The following is an 18,757-nucleotide window of genomic DNA, read 5'->3' as shown; positions in this document are numbered from 1 at the left end:
CAGGCAACGCGAAAGCAATTTGCGACTGATCAAAATGATATTAGATTCAAATGTATTGTCATTATACAGTGTACATACAGTTAATATGCACTGTTGGACTGTGGTAATTCCATGTACGAACAAATAAATGATGATGATGATGATGATGATGATGATGATGATGATGATGATGATGATGATGATGAAAATAAGTTTGGCATCAAACCAGAGTGCAAATGTAACAGAAAAGTGCAATAGTAATATACAACATATACAGGTGATTAAAGTGGGTATACAATATATAAATGAGTACTACTGAGTAATAGCGCTCATCAGATGTATGTACAGTACAGAGTTGCAGTATTACTATGTCCAGTGATGGTAAAGTCTGGTAGCAAGTCATACTGGCCAGCAGTATAACTAGTACGAGTAGGTAAGTACAGATATATAGTATCTAATGATATTATGTGTATATATATATATATATTTGTAGAATCGACGTGAACTCAATCACCAATGATTTATCACAAATTAAGCCCTTAAGAACACAGGCCGCACCAATCTGTCCTATCTACTTGGGAACTATTAGGAATGTCTAACCACTGACCACTAAGTTTGTCTGACTCTTGACCACAGAAAACCTGCAGACTATAACATAACATACAGACCCTCACCTGCACCTTGTGTCTACTGTTCATTTAGTATATATTCAGATCTAATTGTATTGCCTATATTCATCTAATCGTATGTTGGAAAGGAAATATATTAAATATATATATATATTTAAATATATATATACATTTGTACAACTGAGTAATAGTGCTAATAAGATGTATGTACTGAGTTGTAGTATTAATATGTGCAGTGTTACAGGTATGAAGTCAAACTGGCCAGCAGCGTAACTATTAAGAGTAGGTAAGGGATATGTACAGATATAGATATAGTATCTACAGATATGTAAAATGGAGGTATATACAAACAGATGTGGATATATGTATTATATATATGGTAAGTATAAATATATACATACAGTATATACAGCATTATTGTACATGCTATCATATAGAGTTATATGCAGGTGTATATATACTGTAGGTATATAGAAAGGATTATATGCAGATATAATCTGGATTCACTTTCTTCTAGACTCTCTGACTCTCTGACTCTCTCTGACTCTCTGACTCTATTTGACTCTCTGACTCTCTGACTCTCTTTGACTCTCTGCCTCTCTCTGACTCTCTGACTCTCTGACTCTATTTGACTCTCTGACTCTCTCTGACTCTCTGACTCTCTTTGACTCTCTGACTCTCTAACTCTCTGACTCTTTGACTCTCTGACTCTCTCCCGCAGGACTCGGGGAAGTTCACCTGCATAGCGTCTAACGCGGCGGGCGAGGCCACGGCCCCCGTGGAGCTGGTGGTGAACCCCTCGCCTCACTATGACCCCAAGCTGGAGCCCGACCCGGGCCCGTCGGACATCCCCACCTCCATCAAGTCCAACGCCAGCGGGGGCCACGCCCGCTCCGACCAGCACCGGGTTACCGTGTCCGACATGAGCTCCAGCTCCGTCACCATCCGCTGGCCCCCCCAGGACCACATCCCAGGGGTCCGCATGTACCAGATACAGTACAACAGCTCCACTGACGACATCCTCATATACAGGTCAGTGTGTGTGTGTGTGTGTGTGTGTGTGTGTGCATGTGTGTGTGCCCGTGTGTGTGCGTGTATGTGTGTTTGTGTTCGTGTTCGTGTTCGTGTGTGAGGCCTACAAATAGTCGGTCTCCCCAAAAGGAAGGCCAAGCAGTTAGCCAGGTACTGCTCAGTATTAGCTATTATAGGAAGCCGCTCAATTTGGAGGAGGCGCTGTTACCTTTTCCCATGATTCTGCCGCCCATGCACCTTGTACCTGACTGTTCTTCATAATTTGCTGATTGCACTCACATTGTTTATGTCCTTTGTATGAGGCCTCCTTGTACTTCTGTTCATGTGGACATAAATAAACATTTCAAATGTGTGTGTGTGTGTGTGTGTGTGTGTGTGTGTGTGTGTGTGCGTGCATGCTTGTGCGTGCATGTGTTAGAGCTGTTCAATATGACAAGATATATATATCGTGGGACGAGATCAAAATGTTGCTTGATCAAATCAAATCACAACTAATTGCCGCCACAGGCTTCACAGATCAAGAGGAAATAGATCCACAACAAAAAAACACCATCAAACCCACAGTTTTACAACTCCCTCAGACTTTCCCCAAATTAAGATAAGGAACAACTCCCTAAAAGGGTTAACCCTTTCACTGCGACAACACAGAAGGTTAACCCTGTCACTGCCACAAGAGAAAGGGTTAACCCTTTCACTACCGTCTGTAGTGTTGTAGTGAAAGGGTGGACCGTCTGTAGTGTTGTAGTGAAAGGGTTAAATATTTTGGGGAGTGGTGTTTCTTCATTGAGCGCTCATCCTTATCATTATTGCACAGGTGTCTTCTGTTTTATCATAAATAAAGAGGAGGGAGGGTCCCCGAAATTCCTGTTCAAATTCCAAACCAGGTCTTCGCCATATCAAGGCCACCTCGCCTTAACACATTGGACGCCAACAACATCATAATTCGTTATTGCCCGCCATGCGTTGAACGCCAACAACGTGATAATTCGTTGTTGGGATCAATATTTAATTTTTTCGCCATGGCATTCATAATTCATCCAGCCTCCCTGCGGGACTGCAGCTGCACCCTATCTGATATTGCAATGCCTCAATACCGCCGCCTGGTGGATGATCGGGCGAGTTACACTCTACGCCAAACCGGAAGTGGCGCTGGTGCATCTTGGAAATCCCTCCGGCAGTACTATCTTGTTACGTGGGTCCAGACAAACACTCGAGTGCATAGGATCGCTTTCGAAACGCAATAATCTATATGATTTTGGCGTTTATTGCGCCATACAAACGGGAAATGGATCTAGCAGATCGACGTCAAATAATTGGAATATTTTTCCTCCAGTCTCATCAGCGAACGGTAAGAGGAATCTAACGTTATTTTCAGCTTGATTGTCCATTTCTTTGTTTGCAATCCATCTGATCAATGTATCAACCCATACTAAATAAAGCCGTTACTGATGATCAAGGAATTATAAACGACCCCCCCCCCCCTTTCCTTCACGCATGATGAAGCATAATGTATACCGATCATATACATTTGAATTTTTTAATATAGCGTGTATAGGAAAGAAACGGCAATCGATAATCTATCATATGCTTCAGGGCCTATAACTAGCGTTTTTTGGAATTACAGCAGAAAAGCTTAAAAACATACTTATATTCTCGACGGTATTAACACCACAATGTATGAATGAAAAAATATAACGTTCCCACATCCGGAACGATAGATACCCGATGTTGAATGGGCCATAGTAATGTCAATATAGCTATAACATTTAAAAAGTTATAGCCCTGCAAAGGCTCACAGCGGTGGCAGACTGGACCCAATGATGGGTACAATGCACAGCGCCCAATGTGTGGGCTGATATGAATCATTATGTCTCAGCCAGTGTCTGTGTACTGTGCTCCGGGCAGCCGTGGCCCATCCTTCGCCAACTGTCTCTCTACACCAGGGGTGTCAAACTAATTTTCACAGAGGGCCACATCAGCATTATGGTTGCCCTCAAAGGGCCAAAGACCGTATAAATGTTAATTAATGTAAAATAAATGTAGCTACACATTTACATATTGTTAAACATGGTGTTTCTGTATTTATTACTTATTCAAGTTATACATATTGCATATTCATTTGCATAAATGTAAAAATATATGTTAGCTTATGTTATTTTAACAAATCATTTTAGTTTATCAGAACCCCATATTACTCCACCAATCAATGATCAAACCATTCAAGTAAATAACAAAGAAGAATATCATCAAATACAAGCTATGACATTAAGTTTGTTCAAAACCTTTTTGTCACAGTCAAGAGGGGCAGAACTAACAACTGTGAGCTGCAAAGAACACGTGGGACAGATGTAGCAGATGTTACAAAAACAAATGGCTGCACACAACCTTGCAGAGGCCATACATCCAACTAATGGAAGATTAATTAACAGATTGCAGAATGGGTACAGTACAGTACAGCTCAATACACACAATTGTTAAGGGGATGCAGACCAGAGAAAGACTTTCGACTTGTTTACATCAGGGTCCCCCATTTTCAATTCGTAATGAAATTGCTATTATGTGTCTGCATGAACACACAACTGTAACTATACTAAAAAATTACAAAATAAGGGTTGTCTCAGTTCACAACTATATTGGTCAAGTTTTGGGTGGGACTTGTTTGCGTCCCTACAGCTTCTTATTCAATTGAGCGAGATGCTCGGTTATGTCACACAGCCAGTTTGCATCTGACAGTTCAGACAATATTTCTTCAACCCTTTGTTACCTATTCCGCCTGGATCATTTTTTTTGTATTTTGGGCTGTAAAATTGTCAAAGAATGTCTGAGGAGTAAGTGCTTTTGGCTTTTTTCCTTTGTTACCTCAGATGTTCAACATACATGTATGTGTAAGAATGTGTAATAACTAAGGCTGTCAAAGTTAAAGCTTTATTAACGCATTAACCCACAATTATTTTAACACTTCTATTTTTTAACCCAATATTAATGTAAAAAAAAAAAAAAAAAAAAAACGTTTTTATTTTTATTTTTTATTTTTTTATACCTGAGCTCTTGGGGGGCCACATCAAATGACGTGGCGGGCCGGATTTGTCCCGCGGGCCGTGAGTTTGACACCTATGCTCTACACTGTAAAGCGTGTTGTGACATGGTAGCAGAAAATAATGATATTTTCAGTGGAATATTTCCAGTAGAATTGTGTTGCTAGGGGAAAGGCCCAAGCCTCCCAATGTTTATTTTGTTTTAGAAACTAATTTTAAGATCCTTTTTAGATTAGATTAGATTATTTAATCACCACCCAGCCAGGCTGGTGGAATTAGTTTTCAGTGCAGTTACAGCATTGTTCCATCATAGAACATATAACATCACTTACAATACATACATACTACATGCAGTTTAATACATAAAATACATAATTACAAAGACCACAATATCACAGTGTATGTCCATAACAGCAGAGGTAGGGAGGGTTGCTACAGGGAGTTCAGTGTCCGTATGGCGGTGGGGAAGACGCTGTTTTTAAAGCGGGATGTTTCAGCGGTCAGGGATCTGTAGCGCCTCCCGGAGCGCAGCAGCTGGAAGACGTGGTGTGCTGCGTGAGTGGGGTCAGAGATCATTTATTGGTTTTTAAATCACTAAATGGCAATGCACCTGCCTATTTATCTGAAATGATTTTAGGTGTTAGTATGTGCCTGTAACGTCGGGGGTTCGCTCTAGTGGCTGAGCGGGCCTCTAGCGTCCCCTGGTGGGTACATCTATGTCTACCTGCCTTAATTATGGTAATTGTTACCTGGTGTGTGTATTTGTCGTGTCTTCTTATGCCCTGCCGTGAGTAAGTACTGCCTTATTGTCCCTCGCTGCCACGGGAGATATAAGATACATGTTTGCTTATAGTTATCCTGTCATCCCTACCTTGCCGTGTTTTACGTAATATGGAAAGTTCAGCTGGCTCCGCCTCTACATCTCGTTTCTGTTTGTTTGAAATTCTGTTTATTTAAATCGGTTTTTGGAGACTAGCTTTCTCCACCTTTATTTCCCCCCTGTTTGTGTTATCGTTTCTTTTATTCCCCGTGTTTTGTGGAGACTGAGCATTCTCCCCTTTTGTTTGTTCCTGTCATACGCGTTCCTTCGCTACTCAAGATAAAGAGTATTGTTTTGTTTTGGAAGATCAACACCTTTATCCCGTTGTAACGGTCACAAACGTGCCTGTTGTATTTCTGTGTTGTTGTTTGGTTGCAGTGCCGTGTTTGGTCACCGGGTGGCGCCCTATTGTTTGTGCCTAATGTAGCTACAGGTTTTGCTTTTATTTAACCTGAGCCAGTGATTTCACTTCCTGCTTCACCGGACGTCTGACAGCATCAGCAAGCGTCAACTTGTTGTCATAATTAGTTCTCTAGTAACGATGTGGTTCTTGTTTGTGATCACCCTTTTATTTATATAGTTGTGTACATCGTATAGTTAATAAATGGGTATGTACAAAATCCCAAAAGCGACAACGTCTGGTAAGCTATCCTGGTGCTAATCTTCAACCGACAATTTGACGTTCACACCGTCACACCGTCTCCTCTGATTCTGCACTGCACCTGGGTCCAACACGTTATCCTCTCCTCTGATTCAGCACCTGGGTCCAACACGTTATCCTCTCCTCTGATTCAGCACCTGGGTCCAACACGTTACCCTCTCCTCTGATTATGCACCTGGGTCCAACACGTCATCCTCTCCTGTGATTCAGCACCTGGGTCCAACACGTTACCCTCTCCTCTGATTCTGCACCTGGGTCAAACACGGTATCCTCTCCTGTGATTCTGCACCTGGGTCCAACACGTTATCCTCTCCTGTGATTCAGCACCTGGGTCCAATATGTTATCCTCTCCTGTGATTCAGCACCTGGGTCCAACACGTCATCCTCTCCTCTGATTCTGCACTGCACCTGGGTCCAACACGTTATCCTCTCATCTGATTCAGCACCTGGGTCCAACACGTTATCCTCTCCTCTGATTCTGCATCTGGGTCCAACACGTTATCCTCTCCTCTGATTCTGCACCTGGGTCCAACACGTTATCCTCTCCTCTGATTCTGCACCTGGGTCCAACACGTTATCCTCTCCTCTGATTCTGCACCTGGGTCCAACACGTTATCCTCTCCTCTGATTCAGCACCTGGGTCCAACACGTTATCCTCTCCTCTGATTCTGCACCTGGGTCCAACACGTTATCCTCTCCTCTGATTCTGCACCTGGGTCCAACACGTTATCCTCTCCTCTGATTCTGCACCTGGGTCCAACACGTTATCCTCTCCTGTGATTCAGCACCTGGGTCCAACACGTTATCCTCTCCTCTGATTCTGCACCTGGGTCCAACACGTTATCCTCTCCTCTGATTCTGCACCTGGGTCCAACCAGTTATCCTCTCCTCTGATTCTGCACTGCACCTGGGTCCAACACGTTATCCTCTCCTCTGATTCTGCACCTGGGTCCAACACGTTATCCTCTCCTCTGATTCTGCACCTGGGTCCAACACGTTATCCTCTCTGATTCTGCACCTGGGTCCAACACGTCATCCTCTCCTGTGATTCTGCACCTGGGTCCAACACGTTACCCTCTCCTCTGATTCAGCACCTGGGTCCAACACGTCATCCTCTCCTGTGATTCTGCACCTGGGTCCAACACGTCATCCTCTCCTCTAATTCTGCACCTGGGTCCAACACGTCATCCTCTCCTGTGATTCAGCACCTGGGTCCAACACGTTATCCTCTCCTCTGATTCAGCACCTGGGTCCAACACGTTATCATCTCCTCTGATTCAGCACCTGGGTCCAACACATCATCCTCTCCTGTGATTCTGCACCTGGGTCCAACACGTTATCCTCTCCTGTGATTCAGCACCTGGGTCCAACACATTATCCTCTCCTCTGATTCAGCACCTGGGTCCAACACGTCATCCTCTCCTGTGATTCTGCACCTGGGTCCAACATGTTATCCTCTCCTGTGAGTCTGCACCTGGGTCCAACACGTCATCCTCTCCTGTGATTCAGCACCTGGGTCCAACATGTTATCCTCTCCTGTGATTCAGCACCTGGGTCCAACACGTTATCCTCTCCTCTGATTCAGCACCTGGGTCCAACACGTTATCCTCTCCTCTGATTCAGCACCTGGGTCCAACACGTTATCCTCTCTGATTCTGCACCTGGGTCCAACACGTCATCCTCTCCTGTGATTCTGCACCTGGGTCCAACACGTCATCCTCTCCTGTGATTCTGCACCTGGGTCCAACACGTTATCCTCTCCTCTGATTCTGCACCTGGGTCCAACACGTTATCCTCTCCTCTGATTCTGCACCTGGGTCCAACACGTTATCCTCTCCTCTGATTCTGCACCTGGGTCCAACACGTTATCCTCTCCTCTGATTCTGCACCTGGGTCCAACATGTTATCCTCTCCTCTGATTCTGCACCTGGGTCCAACACGTTACCCTCTCCTCTGATTCTGCACCTGGGTCCAACACGTCATCCTCTCCTGTGATTCAGCACCTGGGTCCAACACGTTATCCTCTCTGATTCTGCACCTGGGTCCAACACGTTATCCTCTCTGATTCAGCACCTGGGTCCAACACGTTATCCTCTCCTCTGATTCAGCACCTGGGTCCAACATGTTATCCTCTCCTCTGATTCAGCACCTGGGTCCAACATGTTATCCTCTCCTCTGATTCAGCACCTGGGTCCAACACGTTATCCTCTCTGATTCAGCACCTGGGTCCAACATGTTATCCTCTCCTCTGATTCAGCACCTGGGTCCAACATGTTATCCTCTCCTCTGATTCTGCACCTGGGTCCAACACGCCATCCTCTCCTGTGATTCAGCACCTGGGTCCAACACGTTATCCTCTCTGATTCAGCACCTGGGTCCAACACGTTATCCTCTCTGATTCTGCACCTGGGTCCAACACGTTATCCTCTCCTCTGATTCTGCACCTGGGTCCAACATGTTATCCTCTCCTCTGATTCAGCACCTGGGTCCAACATGTTATCCTCTCCTCTGATTCAGCACCTGGGTCCAACACGTCATCCTCTCCTGTGATTCTGCACCTGGGTCCAACACGTCATCCTCTCCTGTGATTCAGCACCTGGGTCCAACACGTCATCCTCTCCTCTGATTCTGCACTGCACCTGGGTCCAACACGTCATCCTCTCCTCTGATTCAGCACCTGGGTCCAACACGTTATCCTCTCTGATTCAGCACCTGGGTCCAACACGTTATCCTCTCCTGTGATTCTGCACCTGGGTCCAACACGTCATCCTCTCCTCTGATTCAGCACCTGGGTCCAACACGTTATCCTCTCCTCTGATTCTGCACCTGGGTCCAACACGTTACCCTCTCCTCTGATTCAGCACCTGGGTCCAACACGTTATCCTCTCCTCTGATTCTGCACCTGGGTCCAACATGTTATCCTCTCCTCTGATTCTGCACCTGGGTCCAACACGTTATCCTCTCCTCTGATTCAGCACCTGGGTCCAACACGTCATCCTCTCCTGTGATTCAGCACCTGGGTCCAACACGTTATCCTCTCCTCTGATTCAGCACCTGGGTCCAACACGTTATCCTCTCCTCTGATTCAGCACCTGGGTCCAACACGTTACCCTCTCCTCTGATTCTGCACCTGGGTCCAACACGTTATCCTCTCCTCTGATTCAGCACCTGGGTCCAACACGTTACCCTCTCCTCTGATTCAGCACCTGGGTCCAACACGTTATCCTCTCCTCTGATTCAGCACCTGGGTCCAACACGTCATCCTCTCCTGTGATTCAGCACCTGGGTCCAACACGTCATCCTCTCCTGTGATTCAGCACCTGGGTCCAACACGTCATCCTCTCCTCTGATTCTGCACCTGGGTCCAACACGTCATCCTCTCCTGTGATTCTGCACCTGGGTCCAACACGTCAATCTCTCCTCTGATTCTGCACCTGGGTCCAACACGTTACCCTCTCCTGTGATTCTGCACCTGGGTCCAACACGTTATCCTCTCCTCTGATTCTGCACCTGGGTCCAACACGTTATCCTCTCCTCTGATTCTGCACCTGGGTCCAACACGTTACCCTCTCCTGTGATTCAGCACCTGGGTCCAACACGGTATCCTCTCCTCTGATTCAGCACCTGGGTCCAACATGTTATCCTCTCCTCTGATTCAGCACCTGGGTCCAACACGTTATCCTCTCCTCTGATTCTGCACCTGGGTCCAACACGTTATCCTCTCCTCTGATTCAGCACCTGGGTCCAACACGTTATCCTCTCCTCTGATTCTGCACCTGGGTCCAACACGTTACCCTCTCCTGTGATTCTACACCTGGGTCCAACACGTCATCCTCTCCTGTGATTCAGCACCTGGGTCCAACATGTTATCCTCTCCTCTGATTCTGCACCTGGGTCCAACACGTTATCCTCTCCTCTGATTCTGCACCTGGGTCCAACACGTTATCCTCTCCTCTGATTCTGCACCTGGGTCCAACACGTTATCCTCTCCTCTGATTCTGCACCTGGGTCCAACACGTTATCCTCTCCTCTGATTCAGCACCTGGGTCCAACACGTCATCCTCTCCTGTGATTCAGCACCTGGGTCCAACACGTTACCCTCTCCTCTGATTCAGCACCTGGGTCCAACACGTTACCCTCTCCTCTGATTCAGCACCTGGGTCCAACACGTTATCCTCTCCTCTGATTCAGCACCTGGGTCCAACACGTCATCCTCTCCTGTGATTCAGCACATGGGTCCAACACGGTATCCTCTCCTCTGATTCTGCACCTGGGTCCAACATGTTATCCTCTCCTCTGATTCAGCACCTGGGTCCAACACGTCATCCTCTCCTGTGATTCTGCACCTGGGTCCAACACGTCATCCTCTCCTGTGATTCAGCACCTGGGTCCAACACGTCATCCTCTCCTCTGATTCTGCACTGCACCTGGGTCCAACACGTCATCCTCTCCTCTGATTCAGCACCTGGGTCCAACACGTTATCCTCTCTGATTCAGCACCTGGGTCCAACACGTTATCCTCTCCTGTGATTCTGCACCTGGGTCCAACACGTCATCCTCTCCTCTGATTCAGCACCTGGGTCCAACACGTTATCCTCTCCTCTGATTCTGCACCTGGGTCCAACACGTTATCCTCTCCTCTGATTCTGCACCTGGGTCCAACACGTTACCCTCTCCTCTGATTCAGCACCTGGGTCCAACACGTTACCCTCTCCTGTGATTCTGCACCTGGGTCCAACACGTTATCCTCTCCTCTGATTCAGCACCTGGGTCCAACACGTTACCCTCTCCTGTGATTCTGCACCTGGGTCCAACACGTTATCCTCTCCTCTGATTCAGTACCTGGGTCCAACACGTTATCCTCTCCTCTGATTCTGCACCTGGGTCCAACATGTTATCCTCTCCTCTGATTCTGCACCTGGGTCCAACACGTTATCCTCTCCTCTGATTCAGCACCTGGGTCCAACACGTCATCCTCTCCTGTGATTCAGCACCTGGGTCCAACACGTCATCCTCTCCTGTGATTCAGCACCTGGGTCCAACACGTCATCCTCTCCTCTGATTCTGCACCTGGGTCCAACACGTCATCCTCTCCTGTGATTCTGCACCTGGGTCCAACACGTCATCCTCTCCTCTGATTCTGCACCTGGGTCCAACACGTTACCCTCTCCTGTGATTCTGCACCTGGGTCCAACACGTTATCCTCTCCTCTGATTCTGCACCTGGGTCCAACACGTTATCCTCTCCTCTGATTCTGCACCTGGGTCCAACACGTTACCCTCTCCTGTGATTCAGCACCTGGGTCCAACACGGTATCCTCTCCTCTGATTCAGCACCTGGGTCCAACATGTTATCCTCTCCTCTGATTCAGCACCTGGGTCCAACACGTTATCCTCTCCTCTGATTCTGCACCTGGGTCCAACACGTTATCCTCTCCTCTGATTCAGCACCTGGGTCCAACACGTTATCCTCTCCTCTGATTCTGCACCTGGGTCCAACACGTTACCCTCTCCTGTGATTCTGCACCTGGGTCCAACACGTCATCCTCTCCTGTGATTCAGCACCTGGGTCCAACATGTTATCCTCTCCTCTGATTCTGCACCTGGGTCCAACACGTTATCCTCTCCTCTGATTCTGCACCTGGGTCCAACACGTTATCCTCTCCTCTGATTCTGCACCTGGGTCCAACACGTTATCCTCTCCTCTGATTCAGCACCTGGGTCCAACACGTCATCCTCTCCTGTGATTCAGCACCTGGGTCCAACACGTTACCCTCTCCTCTGATTCAGCACCTGGGTCCAACACGTTACCCTCTCCTCTGATTCAGCACCTGGGTCCAACACGTTATCCTCTCCTCTAATTCAGCACCTGGGTCCAACACGTCATCCTCTCCTGTGATTCAGCACCTGGGTCCAACACGGTATCCTCTCCTCTGATTCTGCACCTGGGTCCAACACGGTATCCTCTCCTCTGATTCTGCACCTGGGTCCAACACGTTATCCTCTCTGATTCTGCACCTGGGTCCAACACGTCATCCTCTCCTGTGATTCAGCACCTGGGTCCAACACGTTATCCTCTCCTGTGATTCTGCACCTGGGTCCAACACGTTATCCTCTCCTCTGATTCTGCACCTGGGTCCAACACGTTATCCTCTCCTCTGATTCAGCACCTGGGTCCAACACGTTATCCTCTCCTCTGATTCAGCACCTGGGTCCAACACGGTATACTCTCCTGTGATTCTGCACCTGGGTCCAACACGTTATCCTCTCCTCTGATTCTGCACCTGGGTCCAACACGTTATCCTCTCCTCTGATTCAGCACCTGGGTCCAACACGTTATCCTCTCCTCTGATTCAGCACCTGGGTCCAACACGTTATCCTCTGATTCTGCACCTGGGTCCAACACGTTATCCTCTCCTGTGATTCAGCACCTGGGTCCAACACGTCATTCTCTCCTGTGATTCAGCACCTGGGTCCAACACGTTATCCTCTCCTGTGATTCAGCACCTGGGTCCAACACGTTATCCTCTCCGTAACAGGGGCCGAGCAGAAATCTTAGATTCTCTGACACTGGTCTCCTAACTGTTCCACAGGCCAGAACAACGAGGCTTGGAGAAGCAGCTTTTAGCTATTATGGTCCTAGTCTTTGGAATTCTTAAGACACACCTTTTTAGCATTGCTTTTATTTATTTTATTATTTTTGTTATGATGTGTTTGTTTATTACTTTTAAAAAAAAAATTAAATGTGAGGCACATTGATTTGCACTTACTTAATGAAATGCGCTATACAAATAAAGTTTGATTGATCGATTGATTGATTTCCTGTCCACATATTGATCTTAACAAACAGGAAATGAAACATGGGCCCGTTTAGAAGTTTTTTTTTGTCAAGTTGGAAAAGGACGACATAGCCTTCATTTATATGAATCCATTCAAGTGGACGAAGGCTGCAGCCCCTTACCAAATCAATCAATCAATCAATCAAATGTATTTATATAGCACGTTTAAACATGACGCTTGTCAACCAAAGTGCTTCACATAGCTAAGCTAAGAACAAAGAAAAGTATAAAATAAACTGAAAAAAAACAATCAACGGATAGACAAAGGAAAAACAGAACAACACGTCAACAAGTACGGCAAGAGTCAAAGTGAGTCAGGGAAGGCCAGGCGATATAGGTGGGTTTTGAGTTTTGATTTAAAAGACTCGATGGAGGGGGCAGATTTAATGGACATGGGGATGCTGTTCCAGAGGTCAGGGGCTGCGACCGCAAAAGCACGTCCCCCCCTAGACTTGAAGTTAGACCTACGGGTGGTTAGGAGACCCTTATCAGCCGATCTGAGGGCCCTGGCGTTGGTATAGGGGGTGAGGAGGTCTGCTAGGTAAGCAGGGGCCTTACCATTAAGGGCTTTATAGACCAATAAGAGGACCTTGAAGTCTATTCTAAAGCGCACCGGGTGCCAGTGGAGGGAGGCAAGTACAGGAATGATGTGAGCTCTCTTCCGGGTACCTGTGAGCAGTCTAGCGGCAGCGTTTTGGGGGAGTTGTAGACGGGCTATGGTGGATTTATTTAGCCCCAGGTACAGGGAGTTACAGTAGTCTAAGCGTGAGGATATGAAGGCGTGAATTACTCTTTCCAGGTCTGAGGGGGAGAGAATGGCCTTGATCCTGGCTATGGACCGGAGCTGGAAAAAGCACCCATTCACCACCGAGTTTATCTGCCTATTGAAGGAAAACTCTGGGTCAAAGAGCATGCCCAGGTTTTTAACAAAGGGCTTGACAAGGGGATACAGGTTACCCAGGCTGCTGGCAATGACACTGGTTTGATTCGGAGGGCCGAAAAGGAGGATTTCACACTTTGACTGATTGAGCTGTAGAAAAGTGTGTGCCATCCAGCATTTGATGTCGTCTAGGCAGGAACGAAGACTGTCGAGATTGTTTATATTGTTGGGTTTCATGGGGAGATAGACCTGAGGGGAATCCCCGCCGTCGGCAGCCCATCCAGGTTTATCCAGGTTTGCGCCTCATTGGAACTGATTGTTCACCCTCGTTTAAGACGTCTTCGACATAGATTCATTCCTCTGATTCTAATCATGCATTCTATAAGATTAGATTAGATTAGATCCAAATGTATTGGCATCATACAGCACAAGTACAGTACAGAGTGCAAATGTAACAGTAAAGTGCAACAGTAATATACAATGTCCAGGTGATTAAACCTGTATAAAATATATACATTATTACTACTGAGGGTAGTGCTAATCAGATGTATGTAGAGAGTTGTAGTACATTTACATTTACATTTAGTCATTTAGCTGACGCTTTTATCCAAAGCGACTTACAAGTTCTGTGCGACAAGACAGCAAGAAGGGTATAACTCTATCAGCTGAGTAACAATGTTCATCAAAGTGTTGCGTGTTACAGTGTAGGTTAGTTTATTAGGACAAGTGCATGACAGTAAGGTTAGTTAGGGTTAGAGTTTATTTTACACTTTTATTTTATTTTTATTTTTACACTTTGGTTGCCTAAGGTTAAATTAATGATATACCATAGATTGCCAGCTCTATTTGTCTATGGAGAAAGTCCCCTTCTTTGCAGGGCTATAACTTTTTAAATTCTATTGCTACATTGCCATTATTAGGGCCCATTCAAAGTCCTATATGTATTGTTCATTGTGTAGCAACGTTAAACTTATTCATTCACATATTCATAGTAAAGTATGGTCTAATGTATAAGTATGTTTTCATCTCTTTCTGCAGCTTTCTCCAGAACGTGATATATAGCCCCAAATGCATTATATTGATGATGAAATACAGTTTGATGGCAATCGGGGCGATATAAAAAATTCCAACTAGACGTACTTCTAGAAGTTACTACACGTCATCTGATGTTGACCGGATGGGCGAGGGGGCGTTTATAATTCCGTGGGCAGCGTTATACCAATCATCTAATGTGGGTCAAATGTTCATCATAGCAGTTAGTGTCGAACACGGTAATATTACACGCTAAAACTCACCCCAGTCTCCGCGGGCCGTTGGGCGATCAGCGTGGGGTAGACAGTTTTCCATTATGGGATGTTGAAATAGTCGGTCCATTTCCAGGTTGTATAATAATATATACGTCCAAATCATGTTGTTTTTTCGAGTTATTTGCAGCGATCGATGTTCACTGTGTGAAGACGGAGTCTCTCTAACATTAGCGAGTGCCCGGACCCCATATGGAGTGAGTCCTACCGGGTTAAAGGTTGACATCCGGTTTCGATCTGCCGATCGGCCACCAGATGGCGGTCTTGAACCGCTAGAGGATTGAGAGGAGATCACACTTGTGTCTCAGGCCAGCGGAGGGACATTATGGATCAGATCGCAGATTTTTGAAATATTGATATAAAGACGACGTAAAGCGTCCCCCGGCAACTTTAGCATCGCCAGCAAAGACGTCTAAAGACGCCCCCTGGCAGTCAAAGTGTTAAGGTTAGTCGGGGTTAGATTTTTTTTTTTTTTTTTTTTTGTTTTTTTATCATTTCAGATAATGGTTGAAGAAGTGAGTCTTTAGTCGACGGCGAAAGATTGGACGGGATTCGGCTGTCCTAACTGGGATGGGTAGTTCATTCCACCATTGTGGGGCAAGGACTGAGAATAGGCGGCTTCTCTTTGATGACCCTCCGGGAGCTTGGATAGGAGTAGATCTGAGGCGGCCAGAAGACGCAGAGCGTAGGGGTCTTGAGGGTGTGTAGTTAGAGACCATTGACCGGAGGTAGGCGGGAGCGGTTCCCTTTGCCGCACGGTATGCTAGGTCGAGGGCCTTGAAGCGGATACGTGCAGCAATGGGGAGCCAGTGCAGGTCCCTAAGAAGTGGGGTGACATGGGCTGACTTCGGTAGGTTTGAGATCAGGCGGGCCGCTGCATTTTGAATGAGTTGAAGAGGCTTGGTGGCAGTGGCCGGGAGGCCAGCTAGCAGTGCGTTGCAGTAGTCGAGGCGGGAGATGACTGTTGATTGGACGAGGAGTTGGGTGGCTTCTTTTGTCAGGAAGGGGCGTATCCTTCTGACGTTGCTCAGGAGGAATCTGCAGGTTCTGGTTGTCGCTGCGATGTGAGCAGAGAAGTTCAACTGGTCGTCGAGGACAACACCAAGGTTCTTGGCGGTCGGCGACGCGGTCACAGCTGCATTCTCGACTGTGATGGAGAGGTCGGTCAGGGGGGAGGATTTGGCCGGCAGGTGGAGCAATTCTGTTTTGCTTAGGTTCAGTTTGAGGTGGTTGGTCGTCATCCAGGCGGAGATGTCGGACAGACAGGCCGAGATCCGCTCAGAGACGTGGATATCTGAGGGAGGGAAGGAGAGTATTAATATATATACAGTGATACAGGTATAAAGACACAATGGTAGTAAGTCATACTGGCCAGCAGCCTAACTAGTAAGACTATATACAGCATTATTGTCCATGCTATCATACTGAGTTATATGGGTCATATACAGGTGTATAATTAGGTATATAAACAAATTAATGTACACTCCTGTGATGCTATGATCTGGTATATAAACCAGATCCACCAGTGCAGGAATGAAATGGTGGCCTTTCGACCCAGTAGGCAAAATGGGTTTAGAAGCGTGTAGGGGTGTAACGATGCAACCTCACAACGATTAAATTAGATTACGATTCTTCAGGCAACGATTCAATGCATCATGGAATCTCTTCATTTGACCACGATTCGATTCATTTTCTATCAGTTAATTCCTCAAACAATTTTGAATACACAAATGTGGCTGGGGGAACTGATTCACTCAGCATGAATGGACTATAGGTCAATAAAAACAATACACAAAAAAGAAAAAACATTTAAAAAAAAATACTTTTTTATTTTTATTTCGATTAATTTCGATTATAATCGATTCTAACATTTTCAAATCCTTGCAGTTGAATCGTCACATTATAATCGATGCATTTCGATGCGTCGATGCATCGTTACACCCCTAGAAGCGTGGTGTTTGCATGAAAGAGACCACCAGACGCGGCTGCCGCTTCCCAAAAGGATTCCGAGCAGCTTGGCCCGCCGTAATAAATGATAAAAGTTCTGCGTTGTTATGACAAGGCTGCACCGTGGCTGTGAATAATGGCCAGACATCGGTGTTCCTGTTCCATCTCTGTCTGGTTATTATTGCGGCGCACATGGAGGGCTATCGATCAGGGTATTGATCGCTTGTAGAAGTGGCGGCGGCAGCCGGGAGACACGCTCTCCATCAACAGCCTTCAAACACGACAGAGAGATGGAACGCAGTTGAACCGCTGAGACTGGGGAATAGAGATGAGACTATATGAACTGACGTCGCACAGGTGGCGTGTGGTGAAGACATGACTACCCCCTCTGGCCTGCGATCAGATCCCACCACCATCTAGAGTCACCTCTCTGTGCATTCAGTAGAAAGGCTAGCTGGCTGCAAGCTTAAATAAATAGTCTTTTTTGTAATACAAAAGCCTCTGTTCCTCTCCTTCCTTTAACACATTGAGTGCCAACGATGAGATTAGTCGTGTTAACTCGCCATGCGTTGAGTGCCAATGACGAGTTTTCTAGTTTTTTTCTCGCTTTTTGCTTTTATTAGCAACATCCATTCATTTTTCATCCATCCAGCCTGACGTTATCATTGGGAATGGGTCTGAGCTCGAAAAGAGCAAATACCGCCGCCTATCGTCTCCCGGATGGTATTGCACATCATTGGATTGGATTGGGTGGGCATGTGCATCAGAAAAAAAGTCTGGTCCGGGGTTTTCCCTTCTCTGGCAAGCAGTATCGTGTTACCACATTCACTGGGGAGGCTGGGAGCAGCTGTCGATTATGTGTTTTGGACTATAACGTTGGATCAATAAACGCGATCAATATTTGGAATGGCAGGAATAGGATTAATCTTTTTGCAGAACATCTGATGTGAGGTAAGGACTCTATTTTACCAGTATTGGGTTAATCAGATGTTTTTTTCTCAGCCATCGCAGCGTGTCTGTGTGTGTGTGTGTGTGTGCGTGCGTGCGTGTGCGCGCGTGTGACATTAGCGCTGACCAGGTCATGGATAATAGATTTTTCCGCCCGCTTCTCTAGCGTGCATAAGTACACATATACTATCGATAATCTAGCGTTTATTTGAAAACTATTCATAAATCAGCCGAAAAATGACAATGTGTTTTGTGTATTCCACTAAAGAGCTATTATCGCAGAATTTCTCTGGAATTACTAGAACTCTCCAAAACTATACTCGTATTCAAAACGGTATAAAACGGAAATGTACCAATGAAAAAACAATCAGTTTCGTACATGTTGACTGCAAGCAAGTCATTGATAAGCGACGGGTGTTTTAGACCCATAGCCATAATTTAAGATATAGTTTAAGCCTTCGCAAATTTCCCCGACCTCCCATTGACTTCCTTATTGGCACTCTAGCCCATATATGGTCAAAGGGGCATGGCACTGAATGTGTTAATGGAAACCCTGTGTGGGGATTTAGTTCAACTGTAAGACTGTAAACCGTGTCTCACATCATCACATCATAATAACAAAGTTAAACTGTAAGACTGTAAACCCTCTCTCACATCATCACATCATAATAACAAAGTTAAACT

The 18,757-nt window shown here is 46.1% G+C and overlaps 1 protein-coding gene across 1 annotated transcript in view; it reads left to right on the top strand.

The window, feature by feature from the left end:
* The window catches only part of LOC311237548 (leucine-rich repeat and fibronectin type III domain-containing protein 1-like protein), a gene marked incomplete at both ends in the record, with an annotated part of 156,583 nt that overhangs the window by 33,213 nt on the left and 104,613 nt on the right, over window positions 1-18,757 (top strand). The window contains one exon of the mRNA XM_084325492.1: window positions 1,330-1,640. Coding sequence (XP_084181618.1) covers window positions 1,330-1,640 — 311 coding nt within the window. The remainder of the gene's footprint in view (window positions 1-1,329; window positions 1,641-18,757) is intronic.

The sequence above is a fragment of the Notolepis coatsorum genome, assembly GCF_963971535.1.
Source record: "Notolepis coatsorum genome assembly, chromosome: 1".
In the NCBI taxonomy this organism is placed as follows: Eukaryota; Metazoa; Chordata; class Actinopteri; order Aulopiformes; family Paralepididae; genus Notolepis; species Notolepis coatsorum.
Note: the sequence above shows the minus strand (reverse complement) of the source record. Positions and strands in the feature narration are given on the sequence as shown.